A 23,834-nucleotide genomic window follows, 5' to 3' on the forward strand; every position below is an offset into this window, starting at 1 on the left:
GTCAGTTAGAATGGCCCATGATATTGCCAATCACAGTAATAAGCAATGTATTCCACAGTAATTAAATAACTTTAAAAAGATCAAAATCAATGATCGACAGACAATGCACGCTCGCCTATTCCACTCAATTTACGTCACATTATGAAAGGCACAAAATATCAATGATAGACGTTCCTTGATATATGACGTACAAAATAATGTTTTGAATGGGCTGTACGGTGTGTACAGTATGCCAACTAAGGTTAAGATCCTCGTACGATTTTTACTATAATAGGCAACTTAACCTTTGTTCCTGATATTTTACCAGCCATAATATGTGGCTGATTGCGGCTCTCCATCTCATCGGTCCCTACTTACGAACGACTAATTTAACATATTATTTAGACTATTAGAAAGAAGATGTTGGCTAAGGAACATAATGGAGAAGGCGGGTTTTGGAATAAAGTCAAGAAAGGAGTTTCCAATGTTAAGCAAGGAGTCTCGTCTGTCGCATTATTTCATGACGGAGATGGTGATACAGAAACAGATACGCAGGTTCATAAGGTCTTGGTAGATTACTATCTCCGATCATATGGCTACATCCCGACGTTTTTAGGTGGAACCGGAACTAGGCCGAACCAGATGCCGAGTCGTGCAACCAACTCAAATCAACCACAGCATGTTGATGAAGTCCGGCAAGTGTCAAGTCCGGCCAATCCGTCTAACTTACCTCAGAGACGGCACATGCCTGGAGACTATGGAATGCCAGACACATCACGGATGAGCCCAAGTCCGCCTGTGGTTGCGGCCGCAGTTGCTCGGAAACCACTGGCTCGGACAACACCGAAATCATCGTTACAGGACGTGTACAAGCAATCTCAACAGCAGCAGTATCAATCACCGTTAAGAAACCAGGATTACTTGGTACCTGCGGGTTATGCGAGCTCTGTCGGATCTTCAAATCAGTCGCATAGTAGTCACGGTCGAAGCAGTTTTGATACGGTTGACTCCAGACGCAGCACTGGCAGTGGAGAGTCTAGAGTGCGAGAGATGCTGAGGAGACGACCAGTCAGTCCATCTAGTAATTACAGCGGACATAGTTCTGTTTCTTCATCTCGCGGGAGCGGTACAATGTCAAGTTCTACGTCTACCATTAACGGTACTGACGACACAATACGATATTATAACCAGAAGCAAAACCATGAGCGGCAGTATAGATAGACAATATGCATAACTGATTGTCGCATAACACAGGGCGTTTTGGATTGTTTGTCAGGCTATAGTCTATATAATTAAATACATAATACACTTGTTAAATTGACACAAAACCCGTTACAATGTAAGCGTACAGTGCTCGTTGGTCATACGCCGCGTAACCAAAGGCACTGCTCATCCGGCCCTGACTGCGCATACATTGCTTTATTGGTCTAGAACAGCGGTAAATTGATCAATTGATATTTAAGGTAAAGACAGCACTATTTTATTACAAAATAAACATTTAAATTGAAACAATCTGTGAATTTGACAGGTTTGGCGTCCAATATGGCGTATGCGTTTGTCGATCACAATAACCCTAAACACAACCCTTGCTCGCCTCCGACATGACTTGAGTTCCCCCATCTCGAGAGCACAAGTCTATCCCAGTCATAAATCTTTTTTTATTTGTTTACACTCGACTTACGGTGCTAAACCTAAGTCCTTTTAAGTGCGTGCACTGTTGGCCGCCGTTATTTCCTAGCGAATGCTTTAATGTCTTCGGTTTCCCCTTTACTGTTCACTGATTTGGCTGGAGACGATTCTTCTTACTTCACAGCAGTCAATTCTAGTTCATACACTACTGAGCCTTCTACTTTGTCTTCTCCTTCAGTACAGTTTGCAATGGCTACAGGCAAAGGAAAATTGCTGTTTGCAAAATCAAAAGTTTATGTTCATCCTTCATCTTCTGCAAAAGACAATATACCTGGCTTCATTGCCCTCGTACGTCCACCGGGCGCAACTGACAAGGACATCTTACTGGCATGGATGCCCGAAACGCTTTTGAGATCTGATGATTTCAACTGTTATGTCAAGGTAGATCTCAGCACTGATGATATCGGCAACCAATCTCGGGACGTATACGTCACCCTCCCACCAGTGTCGTCGATCTCGTCCTTCGCGTTCTCAGTCCCGTTACACAGGGTTTACTCTATCATGCTACGTCCGCCATCACTAGGATGGTGGTGGGGTTCTGTTATCATACATACACGTACAGAAGACGTGATTCCGCCTCTGTTTTTCCATGACGCAGAAAGTCAGAGTACAATTCTACAGCAAAAAATGCGTAACAAGAAATTTACGCCGTTTGCACCTGGTGGTGATTTGTTCTGGGGTGGCGACCAATTCATGAAATATCTCAGGAAGTACACCATTGTCGAAAAGTCAACGTTTGAGCAGAGGTTGTACTTGATTAACCCGGACGCAGACGACTTGCTCTCGTTTTCGCCCCCAAACGCTAGGATTGAGAACAACGAGTCTATTTCAAGGATAATAAAAGACGCGCGATGGAATCTACTTGAGCGGCTGGCTCGGGTCACTAGGTTTTCAAAGAAAGCTGCAAACGAAGTGATTGGCAACTCTCCACCTGCAGTCCGGGCAATGCTCAACGTGCCCGAGGTACGTCAGTTAGGTGATGATTTCGACAGTGCGAGGGTGTATCTTGCCAAATGGGCCATGTCGATTTCAGAAGAAGCAGAGCGCAATAAAACTAAGATAATTTGGACAGACGTTGTTGGAGATCATATAAATTCCATGGTGGGCGATTTTGAAATTTTGAATGTGGACGACAGAGTTGAACGAAGGAATGAAGTTTCACGAGATGAATGGAGGGCTTTTTTTGATGCGTCTGGTAGATTGTGCATCACCGTCAGTGAAGTGAAGGAGCGCATTTTTCATGGAGTAAGTTTTGAAGTGGTTGCAATATGGTCTTGCTAATTGTCTAGGGACTTGCAGCGGATATACGTCATGAAGCGTGGCTGTTTTTGCTTGGAGTGTATCCATGGGACAGTTCTTTGTTGGAGAGGCAATCTCTTATGGCATCAAAGCGTGACGAGTATTTCAGGCTGAAGCGGCAGTGGTGGGACGACGTCAACCGACAGCAAAATGATCCGATCTGGAAAGACCAGCGCAACAGAATCGAGAAGGATGTTCACCGGACAGATAGAAACATTTCGTTGTTTGCTGGTGAAGATATCCCTCATCCTAATCCAGATTCGCCATTTGCTAACATTGGCACAAATGTTCACCTTGAGCAGCTGAAGGACATGCTAATCACATATAATGAATACAACAAAAGTTTGGGTTACGTGCAAGGAATGAGTGATTTGCTTTCTCCAATTTATGCCGTGGTGCAGGACGACGCGGTTGCGTTTTGGGCATTTGTCGGGTTCATGAACCGCATGCAGAGGAACTTCTTGCGAGACCAATCGGGCATGCACAGACAACTTCTTGCTTTAGATAACTTGGTTCAACTAATGGAACCGCGACTGTACACTCATTTAGAGAAAGCCGACTCGACCAACTTTTTCTTTGTGTTTCGGATGCTACTGGTCTGGTTTAAGCGCGAGTTCAAGTGGGAGGATGTTTTAAGGCTCTGGGAGGTGCTGTGGACGGATTATCTGAGTAGTCAGTTTGTTCTTTTTGTTGCACTAGCTATTCTAGACAAGCACAAGGATGTCATCATGGAGCATTTGGAGCATTTCGACGAGGTTTTGAAGTACATGAACGAGCTCTCAAAGACGATCGATTTGGAAGAAACTTTGACTCGGGCCGAAGCTTTGTTTTATCGGTTCCAGCGCACGGTGGATGCCATTGACCGTAAGAACAAAGAGCCGCTGTCGAGTTCGTCTGCGTGGGCGACGCCGACCATCGCGCCGGTGTCGCCTTTGAGTAATCGACCTGGAAATGGATTGCCAGACAAAACGTTGCCTCTCAAGCCGGAAGCCGGTCGTGTAATTATAAGTGACGTGCTGCGAGAGTTGCTGTCGAAGGAAATCATTGTTGTAAGTGACACGATCTCGCCCGAAGATTATGATCCTTGACCCTGTGCAACTTTTTTCATTGTGTATGTTCAGCGTTTTTTTTTTTTTTGTTTTCCAAAAAAATTTTATCAAAAAATGGAGTTTATATTCGGAATGGGATTTTTTGTTGTTTGTTAATCGCTACTCTTTACGCCACATATGCATCATCCAAAGACGGGTCATGCATGGCAGATGGAATTTTTTTGTTTTTTTTTTGATGAATTTGCATCTATCTGCGTCATGGTATTGTTATTATGTTTTCTTCGGTACTAGTATGTATGTTTTCTTCGGTATTAGTATGTCATCTATTGTACAGATTTTATACAAAGTAACTGCATTGTTATAACTTGTAGACGTTCTTGTCTGTCCAACCTCGCTGCGCGAGCAAGCCGCCAACATGTCCCTGATCGTTCGTTTCAGTCGTCAGTTCGCGCGTGCCCGCAATGTAGTCTATGTATCCTTCCGGCCCACACACGATCGCGTACGTCGGTTTGCCGGGCACTCTTCCTTTATATTTCGCAATCTGGGCGTCATGCAGCTCAACCGCGGACGCGTACTGTGTCAGGTCCCAGGTGACGTCCTTGGGTTTGAACCCGAACCAATTTTGGGTCGTATCGCTGGCTTCTGTCCACGGAGGCGGAATGTCTCTTGCTTTCACGAACGAGCCCTCGTTGTCGATGTGGTAGTGGATCTCGGCGCGGCCACTACGTTCCAGAAAATACAGGAACCGAGGACACACAATGTCTTTGCGGTCACGAACGCTGTAATGTAGAATAAACTTTCCCGGTATAGGATTTTTGGACAGCAGGAGTTGAAGCGCAGGCGCGATGCCAGTGCCGCCGGCGAAAAACAGGATGTCTTGCGCTTCAGGTTTGAAATCCGGGACCATTTTCGACGGGTTGTCGAGCATCGGTCTGCGCATTGGCGGCGTGGTTTCTGCTTTGTGCTCCCGATACCTTCGCTTCAGGTTCAGAATCGATCGCGGTTGGATTGGTTTCGGAAGCTCGAGTTCCTTGTGCGGCCCGCGAAGCTGGACTCTTGATAGCACTGGGAGGGAGTATAGCCATCGAGAAACTTCTCCGTCTTCGTATTTTCTTATAAATAGAACGATTTTTGCCTCGTCAACTTCGTTCTGCAGTCCTTCCATCCTCAGCAGCGCGGACCGTACGATTTTCATCTTTGGATTGCCGTTCTCGTCCAGATCTGTCTCATCAGCCATGGTCCGCAGCCCGAGCTCGTAGTGTATCGGGATCGGGGTGTACTTTCTTGAAATCTGTAAATCCGGCTGCTTGACCTCGACCGTCCACACCCGGCTGCCGTCCCAGTAGTTACCAACGCCGGGATCGCCTGCATGCTCGGGGTCGCGAAAGTCCTGCTCAGGCATGTGTCGTGATCTCGCGCTCTGCAAGTGCTGTACTTTTTGCCACGGCGGTGCGAGTTCGAGCAGCACGCAGTCGCGACCGACTTCTTCGCGATGCGTGATGATAAAAGTGCTGAACCGGTTCGGGTCCAGCGCTGGCGCGGCCAAGTCGTCGGCCGGATCAACTTCGTCGTAGAAAAAGTGTGTTTTCGCGACGTAGACTGTCCAGCACGTGCCAGCGACACTGAGTGCGATTGCGAATATGCGACGATTGCCGCTCGAGCCTGAACCGCCGGTGCTGCTGCTGGTAGACTGTGTCACGGTCGAAGACGGTAAAGGCGGTAGTCGAGGCGGTTCGTATGTAATCTTCTTGTATGGACTTGCATTCGTGTCTGTAGACGGGACGTTCTGTTCAAGCTTGTCAGTGGAATTGATAGAGAACAGACGATATCCAACTGGTGAATGGCGAAGCCCAATAGGCATGGCGCATTGTAAGAATCTTCGTGCCGTGAAGTTCTGCAATCTGTACATTGTCGCAATGTTTTATACTGAGCTAGCACAAATTAGACACTCAACTCATCTGGTCATGAAGTTGCCAGCAATTTGGTGTCTATGAAGTACCTCTCCATACAATGCCCGAGGCATGGAAAATATTCAGGGGTATATTACCCTGCTTGAAGTCATCGATATATCCACGAACTGAATCAATTGTGCGTTCAAATTGTCATTGTAACTGTTGATGATCGAGCATTTTACTGTTTGTATGATTTCTGGGCTGTGGTAATGTTTAGATTTGTGTGTGTAGCCACCAAAGTGTGGCAACGTGGTATGGTGACATCTACGTCAACCATTTACGCACTTTCGACCGCCCAAGGTCGGGCTGCGGTAGCTGTAATTCGACTGTCTGGGCCAAGATCTAAACCTGTTTGTGCTCTGATGACATGGCACTGACTGGAAACTAACTGTTGTAGATATTAAAGCGGATCACGAGATCTGACCTGCCTGTACCACGGACGGCTGCACTTCGCCGATTATACGCACCGGTTGTGTCTACGCTAGGTACGCCGGTTGAAATACTAGACGAAGCACTGACGTTATATTTTTCTGCGCCACGGTCGTTTACAGGCGAAGACGTAGTCGAGTTCCACGTTCACGGCGGACGGGCAGTCATCAACGCCGTTATGGGCGCGATTCGAGACTACGGCCGAGAACCAAACGACCAGGTCCAAGACGGAGCGGAGTTTTTGGCACCAGTACGGTATGCAGAGCCGGGTGAGTTTACTCGGCGTGCGTTTGCAAACATGAAGATCGATTTGACCCAGGTCGAAGGGATTGGCGGCATGATTGATGCCGAGACCGAGACCCAGCGGCAGATGGCTGTAGTCTCAGCCGGGGTGGGTAGACTTGTGTGGTTGGTTTATTGAACTTGCTGAGTTTGGTGTAGGGATACATGAGAAATTTGTACAAGGGGTGGCAGGCTGAGTTGCTAGAGATCTCGGCTGTTATGTCTGCGATCATTGACTTTTCAGAAGAAGGGTACTTTGACAGATCAGACAGTCTGTTTCAGGACACGGTAGAGCAAACAAAAGCTTTGATTCGCCCCATACAGAAGCATTTGCAACAGACTCAGAGGACGGAGATTTTGCTTACAGGGATAAAGTTAGCATTACTTGGGCCGCCAAACGCAGGGAAATCGTCGTTGCTTAACCACTTAGCACAACGCGACGCAGCTATTGTTAGCAGTATGGCCGGTACGACCCGTGATTTGATTGAGGTCAGTCTAGAGCTTGGGGGGTATAAAGTAGTGTTGACAGACACGGCTGGGTTACGTCCTGTCGGCAGTGTGGACGATGTCGAGGCGCAGGGAATTGTTCGCGCGAAAATGAAAGGCTCAGAAGCGAATCTGGTGATTGCGGTTATTCCAGCAGTCGTGGAAGATGATGCGTGGCATGATGTTGTTCGTGACGAGGTGTTGGCTTTACAAGACGATTCGTCCGACAAGGAAGTGATGGTCGTGTTGAACAAGATTGACATGCTAAAATCAGCGGAAACGCAGATTCCTGTTTTAGTCGAGCAACTGAGTCACGAATTTAACATTGCAACACGGAATATATATCCAATTTCATGCAAGACGGGTGAAGGCGTTTCGGAGCTGACGAGTAGTATGGTGACTAAATTTGAGAACTTAGCGGACGTATCCGACTCGCCTGTAGGGGCGTCTGTTCGAGTACAGGAAGTCATTCAAGATGACATTCTTCCAAGTTTACTGCGATTCTTAGGCAAGTCTTTAATCTATTTGGTTCGCATTTGCTAATGATCTAACAGATCACGCTGAAGAAGAAGACGTCGTGTTCGCGTCTGAAGAGATTCGATACGCGGCCGAATGCATTGGCAGAATCACTGGCGAATCCATCGGAGTTGAAGACGTTTTGGGCGTGGTGTTTTCGAGGTTTTGCGTGGGTAAATGAAAGCCAATGACTCAGAATTAAAGTTAAAGTAGCGTTCGGTAGATGATCCGAAAACCCTAAACTTTCTGATTAAAGTTGTGTTAATTTTGGTGCCGTCTGGCGTTCGGAAAAAGGCACCTCTGAGCGAAATTGGGCCTTCCAGTTCTTGACGATACGCGTGCATAGTAATAAAAAGATTCTAGTACTATCTAATACGTCTTGATTATTGTGGGAGTAATATTATGCGTCTGTAATTGTTACTATGGGCACAGAGAAAATAGTGGACATGGTTGAATTAGAGCTACGTGGAGGACAAAATGAGATAACAGATGCGGAAAAGCAGGTCGGCACTGAATTGCCAGAAACATCTGCGCCTATTGACTCTGATTCCAGACCAGAAGTGTTCAGTTCGACATTCGAAGAGATAGTATGTGTGCTCCTGCTCACGCTCGCACCAGCTATGAACGCGGCGAACCAAGGTGCGCTGCAGCTTGCGTTGCCTCACGTGTCGGAAGCATTCAATGTTAACGGTTCTGCGTTGTCGTGGACAATCACGTCTTACAGTTTAGTGACGGGGTCGACCATGCTTATCATGGCACGGCTGGCAGATATCATAGGCCGGCGACGAGTGCTCATTTTTGCGTTTGGATGGTACGCGGTGCTGTCTTTGATACAAGGGTTTATGAAGCATGCGATTGTGTTTGATGTCATGAGAGGTTTACAAGCATTTGGCGGCGCTGCAGGACCGTCATCTGCGGTGGGCATTCTGGGTGTCATATATCCTGCTGGAAAGCGGAAAAATAGAGCGATGGCGACGTTTGCGAGTGGTGCGCCCATTGGGTTTGTCATGGGGATTGTGTTGGCTGGTATTTGCATTCAGTTCATCAGTTGGCGGGCCATTTTATTTTTCTTTGCAATCATGTACGGCGTTGTCACGGTGATCATCATCTTTGTTCTGCCGTCCGACAGGGCAGCGTTCGAGCACAGTAACAAGATGACGATTGCCAACGGTGGTGCGCCGAACCGCACGACGCCGCCGGATCGCAAGGAGCAGATTGAGATGCTCAAGAACCTGGACTACGTCGGTGTGGTGCTGTCGTTCGTCGGGCTTGCGCTGTTCATGTTTGCGCTTGCGAACTCTGGCGGGGCGCCGCATGGATGGAGAACGCCTTACATTATTGCGCTGCTCATTGTCGGTGTTGCCATTATTTGTGTATTTGTGTTTTGGGAGAGCCGGGCGTCGAATGCGTTGATGCCGATGTTTATTTGGAAGTTTCCAGGGTTTGCGCTGGTACGTTAATTGATGACGGGTTGCTCTTGAGCTAATGTGTAGTGCATGGTGTTGGTCGTTTGTGGGTGGATGAACTTTTCAGGCGTGTTGATGTATTTTGCGTCGCTCAGCTTTCAGCATGTTAGAGGCTACTCCGCGCTGCACACGACCGCAGCTTTTCTTCCACAGTGCATAACCGGTATCTTGGTCAACGTCTTTGCCGCGTTCACGATGCACAACATATCTGGTCGGATCCTGATGATCACAGCTATGTGTGGGTTTTTCATCGCCGCGCTGCTGTGGGCGCTGCAGCCGCTGAATGTCACGTACTGGGCCTTCTCGTTCCCTGCTCTGTGCGTGTCCGTGGTCGGTGCTGATCTGGCGTACAACGTCGGGAACCAGTTTTCGTTATCTACCGTGCCGCCACACTTAAAATCGACCGCGGCCGGGATCTTCAACGTCATGACTCAGCTCGCGCAATCCATTGGCATCGCCGCGTCGACCGCCATCGTGACGTCACAAATCGGGGACGATATAGAAGGACAGAGTAGAGAGATTTTGCATAAGGGTTATAGATCTGCATATTATTTCGCACTGGGTGTGGCCAGTTTTGGGCTGGTTTGTTCGTTTTTCTCGAAGGTCGGGACGCAAGGTTCAAAGACAGACTCGGATAATGCCAGACAGCTGCTGGATAGAAAGGAAGAAGCACATCCGACGTCCACGAACGCGGGCTCGATTACAAATGGTGCGGAAGGTGCTAACGCGGAGGAAGATAATACAGGAGAAGTTCATGAAGAACAGCGGTAGATATCAGGCTGATAATTTTATAGAAAGAAATAGCACTAATATATTATGAGAACAAATGAACGACGTATATAACAGAATTATCACTCCTCATGCGCCTCCGTCCCGTTTGGCGTATTCATCTTCCATCGCATCTAAATACGACTGCTCGATGCGGTCGCGTTCTCGTCGCAGACGCTCGTCTTGTTCATAAATGTCATCGACAGTGCTGTTCTGGCTCCGAACATCGGGTGCCGGCCGTTGCTGGCGTACGGACTCAGACGCTGGCTCATTGTTTTGAGTTGCAGTCGAATTGTTTGTAGGCCGATTTGGCTGTGCAGTCGGAATTGGTACAGGCATTTTGTGTGTTGACTCGTGTTCGTACGTACTGAATGATAGAGACGGACGGAATTTGATGAAACGTATTCTTGAGTGACCAGTTTCAGTGACGTCATAATTATGTCAGCATTTATATTGCACCTCAGAGCATCAATTTTACCGCATTTCACTGCATTTAAAACTATTTGAAACTCATCCAAAACATTCTTTTTAAATTTCGCACATTTTGATTGATTTTATGTTATTAGTGGTACGGGGAGAGCACAGCCACACTTACATTATGCCGATCAGGACGATAAATCTAAGCCACAGATCTTCTTAGCCCAACACTGTGGCTAATGCAGGTCTTGTGAGGGCTGCCTCGAAGTTGGAGCAGTTCAAAGTGCTGACAACCCTGTGCGCCCAACTCAATTGATTCAATTGATTCGTGTTTGGTATATAAGAATTTCGAGAAGAGCAGTGCAAATTGATTAGTTACTCAACTGGAATAACCCAGTTGCTGGTCTCGTGTTTGTACTATATGACCCAATGATGCCAGCGCCGGTGCAACAACCCTCGTTCGAAGTTGAGATGGCGTCGCTTGCGACTTCGACTACTTCGACCTCAAGCGCGAGTGATGCGTTTACAGAGTCTACAGCTACATCGTTGTCGTCATTAGCTACGAGTCCGACAATGAAGCGAGCAGTGACTTCAACTCATCTTAAACAAAAAAAGCCAGTTGTTCTTCAAGCAGTCAGATTTGTCACGTTTGTAGTGTATTTCAGCACGGCAGTCTTGACGTGAGTAGTTTGTTGTTTGTAGTGATATATACTGACTGATCTTATAGTATCAATTTCACTCAGGTATATACAATTGTATTGAAGCTAACCGGGGTAAACTAATAATTGGCAGCTAGTCGGTCTTCCAATCAGATTGTTCTCAAAAACATGGTTTCATGCTTATGTCGACTACACTAAACAGTCATTTGGTCTTGTGCTGACAACAATGACACAATGGTGGAGTCCGACTGCTGTTCATGTGGTTGGAGATGCGTCTGTTGCAGGGCTTTTGGTCCGTAAAGAGGATGGAACATTGGAGACCAAGTTTGGCGACAGAATTATCTTGACTGCTAACCACCAGATCTATGCTGACTGGATATATTTATGGTGGGCTGCATATACTGCCAAGGCACATGGAGGTGTGTACATTGTTCTTAAAGAATCGTTAAAGAACGTCCCTTTTGTTGGATGGGGAATGCAATATTTTAAATTCAGTATGTATATTATTTGGTGGCAGAGCAATTGACTGATAAACAAGTCTTTCTGTCTAGAAAATGGGAAAAGGATGAGATCCCGCTGAAGCAGTCGTTGACTACGATCAACAAGGATTCGGACTGGCCTGCGTGGTTACTGCTCTTCCCTGAAGGCACTAATATCACACAGAACGGCGTTAACAAAAGTCATTCGTACGCGCAGAAATTCAACTTTCAAGAACCGCGCAATTTGCTATTACCCCGAGCGCGGGGTTTGTACTTCATGTTGAAGCATGTCGAAGTGCCGTATCTTTACGACTGCACAATTGCGTACGAGGGTGTGCCACGAGGTGGGTTCGGCGAGGACTACTTCACCTTGTCGTCAATCTACATCCAAGGCCGCCCACCGAAAAGCGTCAACATGCATTTCCGGCGGTGGGCGCGATCGACGATCCCGCTCGACGACGAGTCAGAGTTCGAGCGCTGGCTGCAGAAACGCTGGCAGGAAAAAGGCGAGCTTCTCGAGAGCTACTACATCAACGGGCATTTTGACGGCGAGGAGCAGGTCGACACTGAAATCAGGCTGAAGTCGAAGTTTGAGATTTTGCAGTTGTATGCGATGCCGGCTGCGTTGGTGCTGTGTGCGAATGTGCTGTGGAAGACATGGTCATTTTTATCGTGATAGAGAGAAGATTTAAAGAGGATGATACGTTTAACTGTGATGAGAGAAGAGGTTAATGACATGATTTCCAGTATTTTAAGGTGTGATGGTGTGAAAAACACCAGAATAAGAGACGTAGTGATTTGTGTAGTGACGATAATGGTTTTGGGGTTACGTGACCCTGGGTTGGGAGAGAGAGAGAGAGAGAGAATAGTGGCAAGGTCCAATCCAAAAGCTGCTCCTGCTTACATTTGTCAATTCACGTGTAATTGCAAATTTCAATTTGGCGCATATTTCAGGGCTCAGAATAACGCGGCTGGACTTGTAATTTATCGACTTTTAGATTTCCCAGACAATTCATATCTAATCTGAAGCAATGTCGACTACAGCCCGTCGAAGATTGATGCGAGACTTCAAGGTGAGTTTTGGCTGTGTTGAGCAGCGGCGTTGACGGGATTGAACTGTGTAAGAGAGTATTACATGATTTACAATATTTTCTCTATCGTTCTGTCCTGTTGAGTAACTGCTACAATACTGCCCCATGAACACGCGATCACTAACTCATATTACAGCGCATGCAGCAAGACCCTCCAGCCGGAGTATCCGCATCGCCTGTGTCCGACAACGTCATGACGTGGAACGCTGTCATTATCGGTCCAAACGATACGCCGTTCGAAGACGGTACGTTTCGACTGCTGCTCCAGTTTGATGAGCAGTATCCCAACAAGCCTCCTGTCGTGCGCTTCGTGTCGCAAATGTTTCATCCGAACGTCTATGCGTCTGGTGAGCTGTGTCTTGACATTTTGCAGAACAGATGGTCGCCGACGTATGACGTTGCCGCGATCCTGACGTCTATCCAGAGGTGAGTTGCATGAATTCGATGAAGGAATGTACTAACAGACTTAGTCTTTTGAATGACCCAAACACTGCTAGTCCGGCTAATGTTGAAGCGTCAAATTTGTACAAGGATCATCGGAAACAGTACGAAAAGAAGGTTAGAGAGACAGTGGAGAAGAGCTGGGAAGAATCATGAAGTGAAGAATGGCATATTTGTGTGTGTTATAGCCCTTGCTGCTGAATGGTGTTGATATTTTTGTTTGCGATTACTTAGAACTCGCAAGTCGACTTTGTTCTCTAACCGGATTATGGAGTTTATGTGTTCTTTTCATTACAATACATTGTCAATGCGATGCTCAAGCCATACATTTCTTGTTCCATTGAGCAAGCAAATGCCAACAGAAACCATCCTGACAACAAAAAAACGCCAAGCAAACTTAGACCATGAGAACCAGGTGCGATATCATCGCGAATATCAATTTGTTGTCGTTTAAACCAAACCGTCATAGATGTTTAAAGCAGAGACAATGGTTGGATCCTGTACGTCAGACGGAATATAGATACAGTGAGGATATACGTACGTGCTTAGAACCTTCTTTAAATTCTTCAAGAGTTAATTCGCCGTCGAGATTCTTGTCCATTGCCTTAAAGATCTTTTCTACTCTCTGATGGTCTATTAGCATCATAAGCTATTAAGTGTACTGTAGCATACCTTTTGTGGTGTAGATTCGTCTTCAGGAAGCTTCATCATTGATCCTACCATTTTATAGATAGATTCAACGATAGACAACATTTCTTGATACGAAATTCTGCCGTCATTGTTTAAATCATACAATTGAAATGACCCTGTTTGAATCAGTCATTGTCATCCTGAGCTATCGGCTGAAACGTACACATCAATTTCTCTTCAACAGACCCACGAGCAGTGATTGATAAAGCACAGATGAACTCCTTAAAGTCGATGAAACCAGACTTGTCATTGTCGAACACATTGAACACATAATCCGCAAACGAAGAAGAGTCTCCGAATGGGAAAAACTGTTTGTAGATCTTCTGGAAGTCTTGCTTGTTAAGTTGACCAGAAGGACAGTCTTTCAAGAAGTCTAATAGCACCATTAGCAACTTCATTGACCCCTTCTATCTTCTATCTATCTCTCTCGATATATATATACCTTTATACCATTGCTGCAATTCCCTTCTATCAAAGTAAGTTGACCTTTGCAACTCTTGAAGTTGATCGTGAGTAAGTTTCGACTGAGCTTTTCCCATTTTTGAGTATAATTGAGGACTTTGCTAGACAACTTAAAGCTGTTCCTTCTGTGCTGAATTGTGTGTATCAATTCCTGGTCTCGCGACTAATCCGCATTAAGTACGTTCGAAGAGGCTGTGCTTCAAATGTGTATTTCAGGGGTACTGTGTCACTCTGATTTATTCACGTGACTATTATAGTGACATTAAATGGCAAGTCTATTCGTGAATTTTTATTTCTCCAAAAGAACACTCCCTTCAGCAAACAAACAGCAACAAAATGAGTGTCCTGGTTGAACCCGTGAGGGTCCCTATTTTAGGGAAAGATACAATTGTTGTAGGATATGGCATGATTCAATCAATAGTAGCAGAAATTCTCAAAGACCTACCTTCGTCAACTTATGTTCTTGTTACAGACACTAACATTGCTAAACTTCACTTGTCTTCGTTCCACAAAGCTTTCGATGATATTTCAAAAAAACTCAATATCGAGACAAGATTACTAGTTTACACTGTTCCCCCTGGCGAATCGTCAAAATCTCGAGGCACAAAAGCTGCAATTGAAGACTGGATGCTGCAGAACAGATGCACAAGAGATAGTATACTGCTCGCCATTGGTGGTGGAGTCATTGGCGACATGGCTGGATACGTTGCTGCGACATTTATGCGTGGTATCAAGTTTGTTCAGGTCCCAACAACACTACTGTCGATGGTGGACTCGTCAATTGGAGGCAAGACTGCGATCGATACACCGCATGGAAAGAATTTGATTGGAGCATTCTGGCAACCTGAACGGATCTTTGTTGATCTCGCATTTTTGGAGACGCTGCCTGAACGCGAGTTTATCAACGGAATGGCGGAAATCATAAAGGTTGGTGGTGTGAACTTTGATGACTCTTATGGTAGTAACCATATAGACTGCTATTTTCTGGGACAAGAACGAGTTTGATCGTTTAGAAAACAACGTCGACGACTTTCTTGCCGCATTTACTAATCGTGATGCAGAAACCGGGATTGTTGACTTGTCGTCAATCAAAGACACGTTACATGCCCTTGTCATTGGCTCGATCCGAGTCAAGGCTTTCGTCGTGTCCGCAGACGAACGCGAAGGCGGTCTGCGTAACCTGCTAAACTTTGGCCATTCAATTGGTCACGCGTACGAGGCCATCTTCACGCCACAGATCCTGCATGGCGAGTGTGTTGCGATTGGAATCGTCAAGGAAGCCGAGCTTGCGCGCTACTTGGGTTTACTATCTGACTCGACGGTCGCGCGTATTAGCAAGATTCTTACCGCTTACGGATTGCCTATTTCACCTGCTGACGCTGTGGTTCAGAAACGCACAAACGGTAGACCGACACCGGTCGACAGACTACTTGAAGTCATGGCTGTTGACAAGAAGAACGCCGGAGCAAAAAAGAAAATCGTGTTGCTGACTGGGATCGGAAAAACGTACGAACAGAAAGCATCCGTGGTTGCCGACGCCGACATCAGATTCGTGTTGTCACCCGACGTCGTCGTCAACGGTACCTCTCAATCACCAAAGTCTCAAGTCGTTGTAATTCCTCCTGGATCAAAGTCCATTACCAACCGCGCGTTGCTGTTGGCAGCTCTGGCTACAGGAACGTGCGAACTGCAGAATTTGCTCAGATCAGATGATACCGAGCACATGATGAACGCCATCTCGCTTCTGTCTGGCGCTCAATTCAAGTGGCTCACAAACGAAAACGGCGACGACGTGTTGTCTGTCACCGGTCATGGCGGTGACTTGATTGCGCCCACAGAGGAAATATTTCTTGGCAACTCTGGCACGTCTGCGCGGTTTTTGACCGCGGTTGCAACGATCGCAAAGGCGTCGGACAAAAATGACTCGTTGGTTTTGACCGGCAATTCACGCATGAAGGTGCGCCCGATATCATCTCTGGTCACAGCGCTGCGCAACAACGGTGCCAAGATTGAGTACCTCGAGTCTGTCGGCAGTCTGCCGCTGCGTCTGACTGCGGATGAGCATTTGAAAGGCGGCCGTGTCGAGCTGGCGGCGACGGTTTCGTCGCAGTACGTGTCTGCGATTTTGATGGCCGCGCCGTACGCCGAGTCGCCGCTGACGTTGTCGTTGGTCGGAGGCAAGCCGGTGTCTCAGCCGTACATTGACATGACAATCACCATGATGGCGTCTTTCGGCATCACTGTCGTCAAGTCCAAGACCGAGGAGCACACCTACGAGATCCCGACCGGCGTGTACACTGCGCCAGCGAAGTATGTTGTCGAGAGCGACGCCAGTTCTGCAACGTATCCGCTTGCGTTCGCGGCTCTTACGGGGACTACGTGCACGATTCCCAACATTGGATCTAAATCGCTGCAAGGAGACGCGCAGTTTGCGGTCGACGTGCTGGCGCCGATGGGGTGCCAGGTCACGCAGACCGAGTCGTCGACGACCGTGACCGGTCCTGCGATCGGCGGGCTGAAGCCGCTGGCGTCGGTAGACATGGAGCCCATGACTGACGCGTTCTTGACCGCGAGTGTGTTGGCTGCTGTAGCGCACGACGGGTCTAATAGTACGATCCCGACCCAAATCACTGGTATCGCGAACCAGCGGGTCAAGGAGTGCAACCGGATCGAGGCTATGGTGCACGAACTGGCCAAGTTCGGTGTTGTTGCGAGTGAGCTTGAAGATGGCATCAAGATCACCGGCAAGTCATCGTTCGCGGACCTGACCGTGCCTACGGGCGAGGTTCACACGTACGATGATCACCGGGTTGCAATGAGTTTCAGCTTGCTGGCAGTGGTTACACCGGGCGCGGTCACGATCAGTGATCGCAAATGTGTTGAGAAGACGTGGCCTGGGTGGTGGGATGTGTTGGCGCGCAAGTTCGGTGTCAGTCTTGAAGGATACGAGGCGCCAGCGGCTGTGAAAGCGGTGAAGCAGTTTCATCCAAATAATAACAAGAGTGTATTTGTCATTGGCATGCGTGGAGCTGGAAAAACGTCTGTTGGGCGGTGGATTGCTGATGCGTTGGGACAGAGTTTTCATGACTTGGATACGTACTTGGAGGAGAAACTCGAAAGCACGATCCCAGAGATTATCAAGAAGGACGGATGGGAAGGGTTTAGACAAGAAGAGCTTAATGTGTTGAAAGACGTGATTAAGAAGCACCCGGTTGGGTACACGCTTGCATGTGGTGGCGGACTTGTTGAAACGCCCGAGGCCCGGACGATATTACAGAAGTACATTGCTGACGGCGGAATTGTGATCCACATTCATCGCGATATCAAGCTGATAATGGAATACTTGACGTACGACAAGACACGGCCGAGTTACGTGGACGACATGCTTGGGGTGTGGCAGCGGCGGGAGGCGTGGTTTGCCGGGTGCTCGAACTACATGGTTTACAACTCAGACATCAGCAAGCCGGAAGACACAGCCAAGATGCAGAAGTCGTTGCGGACGTATCTGCAGACCATCACGGGTCTGTCGAGTTTGCACAGCGACCTTGTCGCTAAGCCGCGATCCGCGTTCTTGTCACTGACGTACCCAGACGTGGCGGTCGCGATGCCGGACATTAGCGCCATCACTGCTGGCGTTGACTTGCTTGAGCTGCGTGTCGATCTGCTTCGTCCGGCTCCGAACGCATCTGTACCGAGCGTCGAGTTTGTGCAAGAGCAAATCGGTTTGATCCGCAAGCACACCGACGTTCCGATCTTGTTTACAATTAGGACCGTTTCGCAGGGCGGCAAGTTTCCCGACGATTACCACGAGCGCGCTGTCGATTTGATGTTGCTCGCACTGAAACTTGGAGTCGCATACCTTGACGTCGAGCTGACGTTGCCGGCGAGCGTGATTGCGCAGGTTGTCGAGCGCAGAGGGTTTACGAAGCTAATTGCATCAAATCACGATTTCAGTGGGACGTGGAAGTGGGACGGGCCGCAGTGGGCGAGCAAGTACGCCGAGGCCGTATCTGGTGGCTGGTGTGACGTGATCAAGTTTGTCGGGTTTGCGAGCTCGAGAAGTGATAACGTTGCGTTGGAGCAGTTCCGGGCATCGCACGCGGCCAAGCCGTTGATTGCAATCAATATGGGCAAGGTAGGACAGCTGAGCCGGGTTTTGAACACGTTCTTGACTCCCGTGACGCACCCACATTTGCCTGCCGCCGCGGCTCCAGGACAGCTTTCTGTTGGGGAAATTGCGGAGGCGGCGAAGTTGATTGGCGAGTTATAGATGAGCTTTTGGTTTGTTAAAGATTAAATAACATGAATCGCGGATAAAAGTTTACATGCGTTTTGATTTCTGTACATACATATTATTATTCCTTGTCATATCTACATCTCTCTTTACTTTTTTAAAATGGGTACGCACTCGGTTCTTTCTCGACCTGGAGTCCGTTCTCAACCTGTTTCTTGTGTTCCGCGTCAAGGTACTCGAGCACGATCTTGTCAAATTTCCGCTTTCCTTTGTAATGCGAGACGTCGTCTGCCCACGCGCGAATGCCGTCTGCCAGACGACCAGGGACGAACGGTTCCTGTGCGATCTTAGTCACCGGGACGAAGTACGTTCGCTACAAAATTAGCACCATTGGGAAAAAAAAATAGAAATGCCAGAGGGGATAACATACAATGGTGAAGACGATGCCGCCTGATTTGGGAAGACGGCGGAGGGATTGCCGTTCGGACCGGAAGTGCATCTTGTTGATATCGTGCGCTAGCTCGGCCGTGTCCCAGCCAATGTTGTCGTTATCTTCTGACCCGATTGCGGCGGACCAGCCCAGGTCTTCGTCAGTTTGGAGGAAGTACTATGTCGTTAGGAAATTCACAGAAGAGTAAATTGGGCATACGTTGTTTCGCACGACGGGACGGTCGACGCGCATTCTGACAAAGAAACGTTCCATTGACATTTGCAGTTTCTCCTTGAATTGAGGAACATCGCCTGAAGTATGAATGTCAGCAAGTGGCATGCCGACCTTGTCCTTCAAACGCCAGAACCCTGTGAAAGAAGTCAGTGATTGGGAGTTTTAAGCGGATAAACATTTTGCCGTACCAGCCAACAAAATACACCCAGACTTGAGGTAGTACTGTCCGTCAGCTCCGGGAAGCATGATTGCAATATCGTCCTGGATGAGTTTTGCAGCAATTTCCATTGGGTCCATGTTTCCTTTCAGCGGGCGTTCGGTTGTGTTGAAGCTTTCGCCAGTGTAAATGTTATCGAGTCCAACGTCAGTCTTCTTGAACAAAGTCGGGTATCGCGCCGGCAGCCAGTTGCGGAACTCTTCCAGCAACTCGAACGCGGCGTCCATCGCGTCCGGACTGGTCATGACCAGCTCCTCTTTCCGTTCCGCCAGTCTCGCACATTTGCGGTCGTGGTATTTTGGCCACTCGTTGTCGAGCTCAATCCAGTCGTCAAAGTCCATGCTCCGGATTCCCATGGTCACATGGTAGTTGTGCTTGAACGGTCTGTATGGTAATGGTTTCGTGGTCTCGATGTCCCAGTTCTCGTATGACTTGGGAGTCGGGGTCGTGAACTCGACTGGGGTCCATGCTAGAGCAATGTCAGTATAATTTTCACTGCATGTCGAGTTTGACGAACTTCCGGTCTTTTCCTGTGTTTTTGAAGAATCATCAGGTTTAACTGGGCTCATAGACTTTGTGAATATGAGAGTATAAATGATGAACGACAGTTGGAGTATGATGATTGCAGCTACTCCAAAGAATACATAATCATGATTAACTGCTTGCCTAAGAGTAGCCACGAACTCTAGAACAGCACCCATTTTTTTTCACGTATTTAGAATAGAGTCAGATTACCTTCAATGTTCTATATAAAGGCAGTCCCACGTCTATTGAGAAACAGAACTAAACAGAAAGTGGTTTGAGAAAAGGCGTAAAAATTGTTGCCCTAAGAGCAAAAAGGGAAAGTTTCTTCATTAGTATTCTATATCCCGAACGGGACCTAAAAATGGCGTGCGGCTCTTTATCATGGCGTTCAATGTCGTACAAACACGATAAGCGCACGAGCCATGTAAACGGGATCAATTTACTTATTGTAGTTAGCCTTGTGCGAGGTTGTGTGCTTATGGTGGTAACTGTGTCGTATATTGACGTATATGTCACTACTGTAAACATGGCCTGCTCATGATGATTTTAAACCCCGGATCTTTCAAAGATGATCACGTCAGTTATTCGGAAGTATATCGTTCTACTGAGTCAGTGCTAGAAGCCCCTGATTCGAGTTGGACCTGGTTACACAATCGTGTCGCAATCAGGAATAAGAACGCGAAATGTCGTACGTTGTTGTATATGGCAGGGACGATATGTCTGATTCTGGACATCCTGTACGTTTCTTTAGACCATTCTCGTGAGTTATGAGAGCTGTTAAAATAGCTGCTTGATACGAATGCTGTTTGTTATAATGCTCAGTGTGACAGTGTTCGTGTACATAAACTACACTGCTGGCTCCGCTAACAGTCTTCTCCAAATTCGCGTCGTTTGACCCAATCATGAATGGCACGTTCACGTCTCCACAATAAGTCATCACGTGTAGTTAGTTACAAGTTACGATCTACACTAGCAGCGACGCGTTATAATAAAGTTTAAATGTTATACCTTAACATGCCTTGCTTGACCTGAAAAAGTCGTATAAACAAATCATCCTAAACGTGTTAAATTGTACTCTAAACACGTTTATCACTTTGTTATTTCGTATAGCACAAGCAAACGCGCTTTGGAGACGCGTAAAATGTGCTCGACGCGAGTCATCGTCTGGTTTCAAACTACGCAGTGTACATTCCATCATGTAGAGTATATTTCATCACTATATAAAACTCCCTCACATCCCTAGACTGCAAGGGTTGAATGTTTACAACCTTCTCAATTCAGTCTGGACTTTCTTAACAAAACGCGTCATTCTTCGTTATTGTCCCTTTGATTATAATAAAAAGAAGACTTAATAATCTGTTAATTGGCGCGTTATTTAATGATTAAATTAATTGTAAATGACACGGGTTTGTATGAAGTCGTGTTGCAAACAACTTCTTCATAGACGCGTAAACGCGTCTCAATACGCGTACTCATCATTTTTCATTTATTTTACAATAACATTATAAAATCACTAATACACATACAGAACACATTCATAATCCACTATTTTGCACTGTAAAACCGTTTGTACGACTAAAAGCCGATCATCCGTGACGCGTATCAGACGCGCTCCTGAACTCTATTCAGCCTTTGGCCTCTAGACTTTTTATCGTTCAAAATCAATTAATCACCTCCTTCACAAGAACTCCTTCACTCGTCAATTATTCCTTTTCTTTCATCTACTTTGCTTTGATTTTCTTTGCTTCATTCTTGATCTGATCTTCTCCTTCTGAATTCTGATACTCATTCAAAAACACAAGAGATCGTCGGTGCCACTCATTTCACCGAACTTTGCAATTCACCGTTCCTTCTTATCAGTTCAAACCACACTAAATCTTTTTGCTATACTATTTGTGATACTCAGAATTCACCACAATCATTTTTGATTCTATTCAAAAATCATCATCATCATCATCGCCTTCTTGTTTAGAACCAAACATCTCGTTTATGTACATTTTATAGTCATGTCGATCTCACCAATGAAGACTCCACTTTCAGTCCGCATAGGCGCAGACAGCGGCACTTCGACTCTGTCATTTACCGCGCAAATGGGCGTACTCGACACTCCATCTGTCGGCGGACCTGGTCTCCTGCCCTCAGCTTTCACGCTGACACCGCCGCCAACAACTCTACCGCGCCGACGATCGGACGACTCGTTTCAGCGCCTGAAGCGGTCGCGACAGTTCGGGGACTCGCAAAGCGACGAAGATGAAGAAGCGCGTGAAAATGCACGGGCACAGGCACAGAACAGACACATGGGTACGCCAACCCGGCCAGCGCTGACGCTCGCGTCGCCAAGCTCTACAAACTTGACGTCGCCAGCCGGGAAACGTCCCCGGCTCGGCCGGTCAATCTCAATGGGCGCGGCATTGCATTTTCACCAAGACGAACAGTTTGCGTTCACAGAGCCGCCGGCAACCATGATGGCGCACACGCTGTCCGCGCCGCCTATGCCAATCCAGACCATCACTCAGACGGAACGAAGTGCGAAGGACATCCCTGCATATGAAGCTTACCTCGCGCGACAAAGACGGGACAGCACTGACGATGGGAACACGGTCTGGAGCACTGAGGTTGAAGATGCTTTCATGCAAGGTACGGACAGACCACAAAACAAGTGGGTTTCACGCGTGCTAAATTTTATAGCTATTCGAATGATTCCAAAAGTCGGACGGAGGAAGATCACAGTACATGGCCGTGCTTGTGGCAGAAATGAATTAATCTCAGATTTCATCTTCCGCAAGACTGGCAAGCAGCGAACAAGAAAACAAGTCTCGAGTCACATTCAAGTCCTTAAGCATCTCCTGAAAGACGACGCTGAGTGTATGATTTTGTGTGCGATTATGCATGTGAATAATGAGCTTACTGTTTAGTTATGGATTTGGTTTCGGATTCGCCTTCGGCACGGGATCTCAACATGCAGTTGGTCTATCACGATGCGGACTTGTCGCCAACCGAGTCTCAGCCCCCTGCAGAAAGCGACCATAAGATTGAGCTCGAAGTCGACTCGTTGCCCCAAATGTCACGTCCGCAAACCGTGCCTCCACTGCCACAGCACATGCAGCACCGTGTTGAGCAGCCGCGTCGAACGTCCATGCCGCAAGAACACATCATGAACTTCAAACCCCAGCAAGATCACGAGCTGATCACGCCAGCACCACGCCAGCAGATGCAGTTCGCGCATCCGATGATGGTTGGCCACCCCAGCCCGCTGCATGGTACGTCGTCCCCGGCCGACTCGCGGCTCGAGTCGCCGCTCGAAACACACATCCAACATGACCTCATTTACGACATGGCAGGCGTGTATCTCTCGCCGACGACCGAAACCGTGATCGGCGCGCCAATCACGGACGTGAACTCGATGATGTACATGCCAGAGCGGACACAGCTCCCGCGTGCAAGCCAGCACGATGTGACGACGTACATCGCCGACCCGGCCCAGCAAGTGCATCCGCTAGGCATGTGGGTCGAGTGTGACCCAATAGCTGAAGGTAATGGCCAGCTGTACTCACCTAATGACTTGCTAGAAATCTGGCCATAAAGAAATCATGCTGCATTTCACAATATTATACCACAAGTCACTCGTTTGGAAAATTTCACACACATACGCGTACACTCGTTTAGTTTTCATTTGGACTCCCGTTTTAGGATTTTGGTTTTTTTCACGACACAGATTGGATTTTGTTTTTTTATTTTTGACAGGACCGGCTCATTTGGTTCTGATGATGATGTACAAATTTATGACTTTATAATGAAATTGGTGTCGCCGTAGAACAGTCGAGCCTCGTGCGGCAAACAGAATATGACATCGGGTTGGGGTTATCAAGACCATTGATGAAGTTATAGATTCTCTGTTTCTTCACTAGGTCGAGCTGTATAGTTAGATGAGTATAATTGAGTGAGTATAGTTAGATGATAAGCTACTCGTAGGCACGGTGAGCGTCGAAGTCAGAAATATAGATGAACAGTAGCATATAGCATAATGATAATAAACTCAG

The 23,834-nt window shown here is 47.3% G+C and overlaps 11 protein-coding genes across 11 annotated transcripts; 8 read left to right on the forward strand and 3 right to left on the reverse strand.

The window, feature by feature from the left end:
• The first annotated feature begins 323 nt into the window (after positions 1-323).
• On the forward strand, positions 324-1,307 carry V1512DRAFT_260537 (uncharacterized protein). Its single transcript, XM_066915883.1, has one exon. It carries the CDS (start codon positions 400-402, stop codon positions 1,198-1,200), a length of 801 nt encoding a protein of 266 aa, XP_066772724.1. The 5' UTR covers positions 324-399; the 3' UTR covers positions 1,201-1,307.
• A 285-nt stretch (positions 1,308-1,592) lies between these two features.
• V1512DRAFT_260538 (rab-GTPase-TBC domain-containing protein) lies at positions 1,593-4,377 on the forward strand. Its single transcript, XM_066915884.1, has 2 exons — positions 1,593-2,913; positions 2,958-4,377. The coding sequence occupies exons 1-2, from the start codon at positions 1,729-1,731 to the stop codon at positions 4,053-4,055; spliced, it is 2,283 nt and encodes a 760-aa protein (XP_066772725.1). The 5' UTR covers positions 1,593-1,728; the 3' UTR covers positions 4,056-4,377.
• Positions 4,316-6,017, reverse strand: V1512DRAFT_260540 (uncharacterized protein). The gene has a single exon (XM_066915885.1). It carries the CDS (start codon positions 5,923-5,925, stop codon positions 4,375-4,377), a length of 1,551 nt encoding a protein of 516 aa, XP_066772726.1. The 5' UTR covers positions 5,926-6,017; the 3' UTR covers positions 4,316-4,374.
• Positions 6,018-6,222: 205 nt separating this feature from the next.
• On the forward strand, positions 6,223-7,862 carry V1512DRAFT_246751 (P-loop containing nucleoside triphosphate hydrolase protein; the record flags this gene model as incomplete). Its single annotated transcript, XM_066914447.1, has 4 exons — positions 6,223-6,318; positions 6,366-6,788; positions 6,839-7,673; positions 7,720-7,862. The coding sequence occupies 4 exons, from the start codon at positions 6,223-6,225 to the stop codon at positions 7,860-7,862; spliced, it is 1,497 nt and encodes a 498-aa protein (XP_066772727.1).
• Positions 7,863-8,103: 241 nt separating this feature from the next.
• Positions 8,104-9,983, forward strand: V1512DRAFT_282567 (major facilitator superfamily domain-containing protein; the record flags this gene model as incomplete). The annotated part of the gene is made up of 2 exons (XM_066918008.1): positions 8,104-9,132; positions 9,175-9,983. 2 exons carry the CDS (start codon positions 8,104-8,106, stop codon positions 9,916-9,918), a joined length of 1,773 nt encoding a protein of 590 aa, XP_066772728.1. The 3' UTR covers positions 9,919-9,983.
• A 574-nt stretch (positions 9,984-10,557) lies between these two features.
• On the forward strand, positions 10,558-12,221 carry V1512DRAFT_260546 (acyltransferase-domain-containing protein). Its single transcript, XM_066915886.1, has 4 exons — positions 10,558-11,012; positions 11,060-11,075; positions 11,125-11,485; positions 11,530-12,221. The coding sequence occupies exons 1-4, from the start codon at positions 10,762-10,764 to the stop codon at positions 12,144-12,146; spliced, it is 1,245 nt and encodes a 414-aa protein (XP_066772729.1). The 5' UTR covers positions 10,558-10,761; the 3' UTR covers positions 12,147-12,221.
• Positions 12,222-12,346: 125 nt separating this feature from the next.
• Positions 12,347-13,322, forward strand: V1512DRAFT_260548 (ubiquitin-conjugating enzyme). The gene is made up of 3 exons (XM_066915887.1): positions 12,347-12,543; positions 12,698-12,987; positions 13,032-13,322. Exons 1-3 carry the CDS (start codon positions 12,502-12,504, stop codon positions 13,156-13,158), a joined length of 459 nt encoding a protein of 152 aa, XP_066772730.1. The 5' UTR covers positions 12,347-12,501; the 3' UTR covers positions 13,159-13,322.
• On the reverse strand, positions 13,272-14,324 carry V1512DRAFT_260550 (uncharacterized protein). The gene is made up of 5 exons (XM_066915888.1): positions 14,135-14,324; positions 13,856-14,065; positions 13,675-13,808; positions 13,544-13,627; positions 13,272-13,500 (listed from the first exon to the last, which is right to left on the reverse strand). Exons 1-5 carry the CDS (start codon positions 14,229-14,231, stop codon positions 13,453-13,455), a joined length of 573 nt encoding a protein of 190 aa, XP_066772731.1. The 5' UTR covers positions 14,232-14,324; the 3' UTR covers positions 13,272-13,452.
• Positions 14,325-14,461: 137 nt separating this feature from the next.
• On the forward strand, positions 14,462-18,549 carry V1512DRAFT_236350 (EPSP synthase-domain-containing protein). The gene is made up of 2 exons (XM_066914117.1): positions 14,462-15,081; positions 15,128-18,549. Exons 1-2 carry the CDS (start codon positions 14,491-14,493, stop codon positions 18,422-18,424), a joined length of 3,888 nt encoding a protein of 1,295 aa, XP_066772732.1. The 5' UTR covers positions 14,462-14,490; the 3' UTR covers positions 18,425-18,549.
• V1512DRAFT_222922 (uncharacterized protein) lies at positions 18,441-20,090 on the reverse strand. The gene is made up of 5 exons (XM_066913751.1): positions 19,787-20,090; positions 19,241-19,738; positions 19,038-19,186; positions 18,819-18,995; positions 18,441-18,761 (listed from the first exon to the last, which is right to left on the reverse strand). The coding sequence occupies exons 1-5, from the start codon at positions 19,968-19,970 to the stop codon at positions 18,546-18,548; spliced, it is 1,224 nt and encodes a 407-aa protein (XP_066772733.1). The 5' UTR covers positions 19,971-20,090; the 3' UTR covers positions 18,441-18,545.
• A 1,234-nt stretch (positions 20,091-21,324) lies between these two features.
• Positions 21,325-23,751, forward strand: V1512DRAFT_260559 (TEA/ATTS domain family-domain-containing protein). The gene is made up of 3 exons (XM_066915889.1): positions 21,325-22,431; positions 22,483-22,659; positions 22,710-23,751. The coding sequence occupies exons 1-3, from the start codon at positions 21,801-21,803 to the stop codon at positions 23,375-23,377; spliced, it is 1,476 nt and encodes a 491-aa protein (XP_066772734.1). The 5' UTR covers positions 21,325-21,800; the 3' UTR covers positions 23,378-23,751.
• Positions 23,752-23,834: the final 83 nt, after the last annotated feature.

Source organism: Lipomyces arxii, assembly GCF_038497795.1.
Source record: "Lipomyces arxii strain Phaff 12-163 unplaced genomic scaffold V1512scaffold_4, whole genome shotgun sequence".
NCBI classification, from domain to species: Eukaryota; Fungi; Ascomycota; class Lipomycetes; order Lipomycetales; family Lipomycetaceae; genus Lipomyces; species Lipomyces arxii.